The following is a 9,441-nucleotide window of genomic DNA, read 5'->3' on the forward strand; positions in this document are numbered from 1 at the left end:
TTTCAGAAAGATGTTCACATTTAAATTATAGATAAACACCGCTGAATTTTAATATATCGGCGAATTATAAGACATAATTCAAAATAGTTTTGTTAGAAACATATCATAAAAGAAAATCACAATTTATTGCCAAATCACATATTTTCAAAGGGTTAAATTTTCGTGCGAGCAAATTGGTTCATAGGGATTTTATTTCGTGGTTAAAGAATTGTTCAGTACTAAAGTAAGTGAAAAATTACACTTCGCGGTAGAAATTAATTCGTGAATCTCCTCATACTTTGAAAACCACGAAAATTAAACAACTACGAAAATTGTGATGTCACAGTTTAAAAAAAATTTTGATTTGGATCCCTTATACTAAATTAACAATGTGATGTGCTGTTGTTGCGAAAAATAAAAAAGGTATATAACTCAAAGATTCATCATATTAATATTAATAAGCTTTTTCTTATATGAAATAAAAATAAATCATCAAGCAATCTACATTCATGTACAATTAACAAAAAATGAAGACAATTATTTCAAAAACCCGAGGTTGACGGGATATCAATATCGATGTTCTCATACGTCGTGTTTGTTCTGTGGTAATTAACAGCTGTGTCAATGTTATTTACAGCATTTCTTTTTCGCCGATTATGAATATAAATGTACACAAAAGAGTGAGCAAATATTAATAAAAGATCCACACATCCAAGTGTCACTATGAGGATGAGAAGAAAATTGTTAACACCGGAAGACATGTGACGTGTGACCTGGACCTCAGTAGAATTCTCTGTCATAGAAACAGTACTCTCTTTTAAGTTGCTAACCATATAAAATGTTTGTCCATCTAAAGAAAGGTAAAAAGAAACAATAACAATACATGAAACAGAATAACTTTGATCATCAATAGATGGAAAACTGTTCATGTAATTACAAGAGAGAGAGAGAGAGAGAGAGAGAGAGAGAGAGAGAGAGAAAGAAATGTACGAAAAAGTCACGTAACACGAAACAATTACAAAAACATGAACCAACACATGAAACTACTGATGCAGAGATTTTTTTTATTATTTCTTTAACATGGATCAGAAATCTTTTTTCCCTTTTTAAATCTACATTTGGAAGAAACTTCGTGAAATTGTATTTAAGACGCTTTACTCTTTTTGAGAATCCTTCTCTTTCCTCCCTCCCCTTGCTCTCTTTCTTCTCTCTCTCTCTCTGTCTCTCTCTCTCTCCTTTTAGTTGCAAGTCATCATTACACCCTAGCACCGAAAGTGAGGGGGTATACTGCATTACTCTGGTCTGTATGTCTGTCTGTCTCTCTGCCTGCCTGCGTGTCTCTCCGTAACAAATTTTCCTCAGCAACTACTCATAGCAGAAGTTCAGCAACATCTTTGCTGATGTATGCAATATGATGGTATAACGCAGCTAGGATAAGACTGGCCGTTAAATATCAAACTGTAATGAACCTCTCTGAACTACCTAGATATGACGGCATAATAGAATATGACGCCAAGTCACTGCATACTTAAGCTGACATGACAGGGAAAGTGTCATAATTTTTACATGGCATGTAGATTTATGTTGGGGACTTATTGTTTAATTCAAATGTTAGGATTGTTTTAAGGTCGAGTGTGCTGTTATGATGTTGAACATTTGAAATTTAAATATCCTTAGTCCTTTTACTTGTCCGATATGCATATATAACAACAATAGAAAAAATTATATGTGAAATGCTCCCCTTACACGTCCATAGAAAGAGTTAGAATTTGCGAATTGTGTTTATATTGGACTGGCACAAGTGATAAACAAGGACAAATTGAAGATATTCTTTGTGAATCTACAAGAGAAGTATGACTGTCAGCTAACTGAATCTTGCTGAGGTATTGTGTGTAGCATAGTTTATCCATTTTTGTATAAATCGCGATAAAGAGTGAAAAATACATCTTCTTATGTTGGTAAGTTTAATTTCTCATAAAATATTTTCTAAACGAGCAAGAATTAAACCTGTCCCCTGCACTTTCTATGTACTAGAGATCACGATGAATTGATCTATGTAACAAAGTTTGCACGATATTTTTGGTTAGCACTTGTGCCGAAGCGATTTTTGTGCAACAATTAGGAATATCAAAATTCTCCGTCACGTGATCATAACAGTCATGTGACTTCACATAAATGCTTATAAAACACCTGTTTAAACTTTTATCTCAAGATGTCTGCAATTTCAAACAAGGATAACATATTATAATTGAAATCTAGCTCAGAATAAAATGTATATTTTCAAGGCATTTTAAGCCTTCGGACAGCCTTATCATACATGTAACTGCGTAATTCATTTTTGTTCAAATTAGATTTGAACTTCCTGTTTATCTGTGTGTCTGTCCGTACCACACATAAAAAATGTTGCAGGTATTTTTTGTCAGCAGATGATTGAAATTTTAGCACATTCTTTGCTATGGCATGCCATATCGCAGGATTCATTTTAGTTCAAATCGGGTGTCAATATCCTCTTTATCCGTGCGTCTGTCCGTAACTTACATGATATATCGTTTAGCTTTTGAGTAATTCAAATTATTAGCATAAAATTACAGCCCGTTTGTTATAGACAAGTGGGGTATACATGAACAGAGATAAGTGTTGATCATAAGAAATTATTGTAAAAAAAATAATTTAAGAATCCCCTTACCAGTGATAAATATTCTACAACCAATGGAAGCATCACATAAATTTTCCTTACAGTCACATTTCGTTTGACATCCGACTCCATAAAGAGGATATGGACATGTTTGATTACAGTTTACTCCAGTGTATCCGGGTAAACATTCTAAATACTATAAATAATGTGAATAAAATTAAAACATGGTACACGATGTTTTATGTTTCGATTTCAATTAGAAATGTAGCAAACTTCAAGATGGTCATTAAGGAAAACCATAGACGGTAAGATTTTGTTATTCTTGAATTAGTAAGAGTTTTAAGCCAAGTACGGTTCAAAATAAAGATCAACCGACTATGTTTTGTTTATATACTAGTATTCAAAAGTATATTATTTGGTCCCGTCAGCAAAATCTAAACTTTTCCTATGCCTTTTGAATATTTTGAATAGATAATTCGTAAACTTTTGACCTTGATCTTGGCGTTTGGTCTATTTTCGGAAAAAAAAATTTACACTTGACCATGTGGCATTAACTACTGAAGAGTCCGGAAGTACGTGTGTATTACCCCAAAACGCATTTTTTTTTTCAAAAAACAAAAATCTTTTACTTACTTTCACATTGCTGGGTTTCATAATTCCATTTGTAATTAGAACAACAGCCTTTCAAGCTCCTATAAACATTAATTCTTTAAAAGTTACACTTGAATTCTCCATTCTATTTGATATTTAATATATATAATTACTTTTTTAAAATTGAATCAAATAGTTGTTTTTGTAGATAGAAAATAACTTACTTTTCACATATTGGAATTGCAGCTGAAAATGAACAAAGAAAACTAGATGTGCTTAACAACTTAAAGATAAATGTCTCAATGATAGACATCATGAAGCCTCACATTCGATAGCACATGTAATATTTACACAAATAAATGCCTGTACCATTTTAATGACACATAGTTGCATTTTTAATTGTTTTATATTAGATTTCCTTTTTCCGCCTGGGCAATTGGAATAAATAGTCGACCGAATTTTAAGGACGTTGTACATAGTATACTCAGGCTGGGATATCTCTTACAGTTTAGATATGTTTTACTCTAATATGTATGTATTCTATTTATACTGAGGATAATATTTTAAAACATCTTGCTTAAGGGACTCCGACCCTCAGCTAGGAAGGACAACTCTTTAATTTATAATTTCATTCAAAAAATCTTTAAATGAAGTTTGTAAATTAAATCTTTTCATGCAACAATATTTTATTGTATACCTCTCAATGTGCTTCAAGGTTCTTTGAACTTCTCAGAAAGGACTAATTATAAGTAGAAATTTTTATCCCGAAAAAGCATTTTTAGATACCAATGTTTATTAACATGATATGAAGTTAGAAGTTATTCATGGAGCTTTGCAAAGAACCTTGAAGCACATTGAGAGGCATATAATAAAACTTTTTGCATGAAAATATTTAATTTTCAAGCTTCATTTAAAAGGTTTTTGAATTAAATTATAAATCAAAGAGTTGTCCTTCCTTGCTGAGGGTCGGAGTCCCTTAAATTAACAATTTTAAAATTGCATAGCTTTGTGAACTTTTAATCTTGAATATTGTATGTTATCGTCATACATTTCACTTTTTTTCGTTTTGGTTATTCAACTGCGAATATAAAATGCTATATGAAGTAAAGACAATAACCATTTGGAAATAAGTGCATAAGTGCGCACCTGCATTACAACTCTTTAATATTAAATAATATATATCATAAGCCACATCAAAAAAGTGTATTTGAATTTTATTCTCTTAATTATTTTGAGGAAATTAAAATTAATTTTATCTCTGATACAAGAACCCTCTATTATTGATTATGTTTCATTATTTTTAGATTCCTAATTAAAATAATTCCTCACTGAACAGCTGGATTGATTATTATCCTGCTGAATCTGTCAAAAATGAAATCATATTTCAGATATGTGTTCTTCTTGATATGGCCTTTCTTTGGGTGCCAATGTATTTGATCTTTTAATTTTGGAGTTTGCCCCCTATTTTCAAGAATTATGGCCTGGTTCACTTCTCTCCCCCCCCCTTTTGGGGGGGGGAGGGGTATCTAATGTGTGTAGGAATTTTCAAAGAAAAATCTATGCAACAGGGCTTCCCACAAGCATGCCTCCAGTGAGACTGACTTTTGTATGCAATTTGTTAACTCATCTCAGATCCCTATAACTTGACTGTGATGTTCCAGTCACTTATTATCTTTGGAAACACACCTCTCTCATGCAATTTTATATTATTTAACACCCGTGTTAACTTGATATAAAATGGAGATCTAGAGAAGTCAAAAAATTAAAATATGCTGAGAACCACTATCCAGTCGTAATATTTGGTGAATACTTTTTTATCGTGTATAAAGTGTTGATGTATTTTCGAAGAACACTATGTGTGTGTTCAGAAAACTAGTATGCATTATTTTATAAACAATAAAAAAATCTTACCTCCCTTTATTTGTATTGATGCTATGTAACACAAAGAACTTCACAACATCAAGCGATTTTTATTTACGGACATATTCAGTTTAGCCTTGCATGTTATATATACTATTTTGTATTCCGAAGCATAGATTAGCACTACAGTTAGAACACATTTTTTCACAAAAAAAATCGTTAGACAAACAGGTGAATTTAAAGGCATGTTAGGACAGCTTTTCAACATCAACATTTTAAAAAAATGTATTATTCCCTATAGGAAAAATGTACATAACCATTGATAAATCTAACCTTATAACATCACAACCTTTTAAGATGCATGATATGCCTGAAAAGATTCACAAAACCATTGCTAAAGTCTACGATATATCATATTTCAGAAAAGTATTTTGCCATAAAAAAATGTACAACCATATGCACAAACCTATGTTTACGATATCATTGTCTAGTCTTTTTTTATTCATACAAATTTTATTCACATACAGTGAATGGGATTGGGCAGCAGGCAAAGCCTATTTTAGCCCTCTCCCTACAAGGTCAAGATCAACACACAATACATTGTATATAGGTACGAAAATAAATAGACAAACATAGTAACAAAGAAATAAAAAAAAAGGAGTAGAGAAAAAATTACAATGTAACAAAGATTAAAAAAATACAAAAAAAAAATTACAATGTATTACGGGGTAGTAAGTGTTGGCATAAGTAACATACATGACCGTGTCAAATAAAAAGTTAGGTTGCTGCAATGAAAGCATGTACTACTTCAAGTTCATGAATAATATTTTTGGATTGTTTGTTAAAGTACATTTCTTAGACAATCAAAGAAATAGTGATGAGCATCTACAAAGTGTCAAATAAAACGTTAGGTTGCTGCAATTAAAGCATGTAATGCTTCAAATATTTGAACATTAATACCTAGTCCATGATTGGGTCTACCATGCAAAAATAAATCAATTTCATAAATAATATTATGGATTGTTTGGAAAAGTACATTTCTTGGAGAGGTATAGTGATGAGCTTCTTCACAGTCATTATTAACACATTGGTGTTTCTGACAAAAAATGGTTACATTAGTCTGCCTTTAAATTACTTGCATTATTTTGCCACTGACAATGTATTATATTGTATTTTGTTAATCAAAAATGATAAATTTCTTTACCTTCTTTTTTTTACAAAAATAGAAATTTAAGAGACCTTTGAATAAAGATATTCCAGGAGCATACCTGATATAATCAGGCAAGCTTAAGAAATTCCACAGTTTAATAGTGGATGGAAAAAAAAAACTTTCCATATATGATATAGTTTTAATAGAAGGAATTTTGAATTCTGCATCATTATTTCTAAGATTATAGGGGTGCATTGAAGGACGAAAAGGTTCAATCATTGTCTAGTATATTGGGTATGTCAGGGTAGGGCGAAGTATAGCCTACGTTCTAGACAGTGATTATTTATAATTATATTTCAGTTTTGTTGTGAAAGAAAATTGTATTGTAAATTTAGATTTTTAAATGTTGTCTAACAGATGAAAATTATAAGAGGCCTCCCATGTCCACTTCAATAGACCCGGCCACTGACGTCAGGCACAAAGACAGCCATACGATATATACTTGCATATTCGGCTTAGCTTTGCTCCTGGCCATTTGCTGTGCGAAAGTTAGATTCCGGTAAAATTATTTTAAGATTTATTATAGAGATCAAAAGGAAACTGAAATATTAAAACATCAAGAGCTTTTCAAAATTTTACCATAAGCTTAAGGTTTCCCTACAAAAAATCGTCATGTTACAAGTATATAAGAAATAGGGTATCATTTTAAAACTTTTATAGTCAATTTGATCATATGACAAAAACGTTGTTTATTTATATTTTGATAAAAGTCTAGACATGAAATCTAAATCTCTATATTATCATATGCGTCTGTTTTATGACAAGAAATATGTTGATTTACTTTTTGTGCAGACCTTGAGGTCCACGCAGAAAATATATATATATAAGCGAGGTTAAACCGGATGCAATGGGCAAATGTCAGGCATTATTTTATAAACAATAAAAAAAATCTTACCTCCCATGCGCGTAACACAAAAAACTTCACATGTTAGAATGCTAGAGAGTTCGCCCCCTAAACTTGCCCATAAATAATTCGTCCTATTCGAAATGGAACATGTCATTCATTGGCAAATCTCGTTTTCAAATCTGCATATCGTATTTTTATATAGATTCATTGGAGGTGCAATATTTCTCTCATATATATATATACACTTTCACATACAAATTAAACATTGATTCTATGGCACAAGCATTTTAAAATGTGAAAAGAACTTGCAGTATATAGTTTATCAACTTTATTTAAAACTTCAATATACGACTAGTTTAACCTTTAAAAAGAGATTAAACAATATTTCACTGGCATTAGTTATATGCATCAACAAGAGGCCCATGGGCCACATCGCTCACCTGAGTAACTTGGGTGATGCAGATCTTTTTAAAAGATTTGTTCTATATATATTTTTATGTAAAACTTGGATTCCCCATTGTGGCCCCGCCCTACGCACACAGGGTCATGATTTTAGCAATTTAATATCTACACTACCCAAGGATGCTTCGCATTGCTTCCACATAAGTTTCAGCTTTCCTGGCCAAGTGGTTCTTGAGAAGAAGATTTTCAAAGATTTGTTCTATATATTTCTATGTAAAACTTGGATTCCCTATTGTGGCCCCGCCCTACCCCCGGGGGTCATGATTTTTACAATTTAATATCTACACTACCCAAGGATGCTTCCACATAAGTTTCAGCTTTCCTGGCCCAGTGGTTCTTGAGAAGAAGATTTTTAAAGATTTGTTCTATATATTTCTATGTAAAACTTGGATTCCCTATTGTGGCCCCGCCCTACCCTTGGGGTCATAATTTTTACAGTTTAATATCTACACTACACCAGGATGCTTCCACATAAGTTTCAGCTTTCCTGGCCCAATGGTTCTTGAAAAGAAGATTTTTAAAGATTTGTTCTATATATTTCTATGTAAAACCCTATTGTGGCCTGCCCTACCCCCGGGGGTCATGATTTTAACAATTTAATATTTACACTACCCAAGGATGCTCCCACATATGTTTCAGCTTTCCTGGCCCAGTGGTTCTTGAGAAGGAGATTTTTAAAGATTTGTTCTATATATTTCTATGTAAAACTTGGATTCCCTATTGTGGCCCCGCCCTACCCCCGGGGGTCATGATTTTTACAATTTAATATCTACACTACCCAAGGATGCTTCCACATTAGTTTAAGCTTTTCTGGTCCAGTGGTTCTTGAAAAGAAGATTTTTAAAGATTTGTTCTATATATTTCTATGTAAAACTTGGATTCCCTATTGTGGCCCCGCCCTACCCCCGGGGGTCATGATTTTAACAATTTAATATCTACACTACCCCAGAATACTTCCACATAAATTTCAGCTTTTTTGGCCCAGTGGTCCTTGAGAAGAAATTTTTTTAATGACCTCACCCTATTTATTGTCTTTTCTTGATTATTTCCCCTTGGAAGGGGGCTTGTTCCTTCAATTTTAAAATCTAAATTCCCCTTCACCCAAGGATGCTTTGTACCTAGTATACTTCGGTTAAAATTCGCCTAGTGGTTCTTAAGAAGTTGAACATGTGAAAAGTTTACAGACGGACAAAAACGGACGGACGGACATTTTGACAAAACGGACGGACGGACGACGGACACCGGGTGATCAGAAAAGCTCACTTGAGCTTTCAGCTCAGGTGAGCTAAAAAGGCTTGCAAAATAATTTGATATTCAGCAATCCAAATGCAACTTGATAGAGACCTGTATATGAAGCAACAGTTCGCCCCCCCGGGGGGGGGGGGGGGGGGGGCTCCTATTCCAAAAAAAGTGCTACATGCGTACCATCAGATCTATTTTCCAATGATAGTTTTCTTCCGCCTAAATCCAGAACAGATGTCAAGTCCTAGCAGGTACTAGTATGGATAACATGTTTTAAATTAAAATAGCCTGGTGTTTTTTAAATGACAAAACTAAAGGCAAATCGGAGTAAAATTATACAATTTTTCTATAAAAGTACTATCAGTCAAAGAAGGCAGATCGTTGTAGGAAATGCAAACAAACCTACATGAATATTTACATATGCACACATAACAACTAGTAAATAAATTTTTGTTAGAAACGCCTGCATATGGTCCATGTATTACAGTCTTTCTTTAAAGGACAGCAACTTCTTTGAACATCAACAGTATAAATTCAATGTGTTGAACACGTTGCCTTCTTTTGACATTGATCTCACTATCAGTTGTTTATACAAAGGCTGAAATACATCTAATT

General features: G+C 32.8%; 1 protein-coding gene across 1 annotated transcript; it reads right to left on the bottom strand.

The window, feature by feature from the left end:
- Positions 1-420: 420 nt before the first annotated feature.
- LOC134261823 (multiple epidermal growth factor-like domains protein 10) lies at positions 421-3,573 on the bottom strand. Its single transcript, XM_062744217.1, has 4 exons — positions 3,430-3,573; positions 3,248-3,306; positions 2,666-2,803; positions 421-829 (listed from the first exon to the last, which is right to left on the bottom strand). Exons 1-4 carry the CDS (start codon positions 3,519-3,521, stop codon positions 522-524), a joined length of 597 nt encoding a protein of 198 aa, XP_062600201.1. The 5' UTR covers positions 3,522-3,573; the 3' UTR covers positions 421-521.
- Positions 3,574-9,441: the final 5,868 nt, after the last annotated feature.

This window comes from Saccostrea cucullata, unplaced genomic scaffold, assembly GCF_032062105.1.
Source record: "Saccostrea cucullata isolate Sc308-1 unplaced genomic scaffold, CSIRO_AGI_Scuc_v1 ctg1985, whole genome shotgun sequence".
Taxonomy (NCBI): Eukaryota; Metazoa; Mollusca; class Bivalvia; order Ostreida; family Ostreidae; genus Saccostrea; species Saccostrea cuccullata.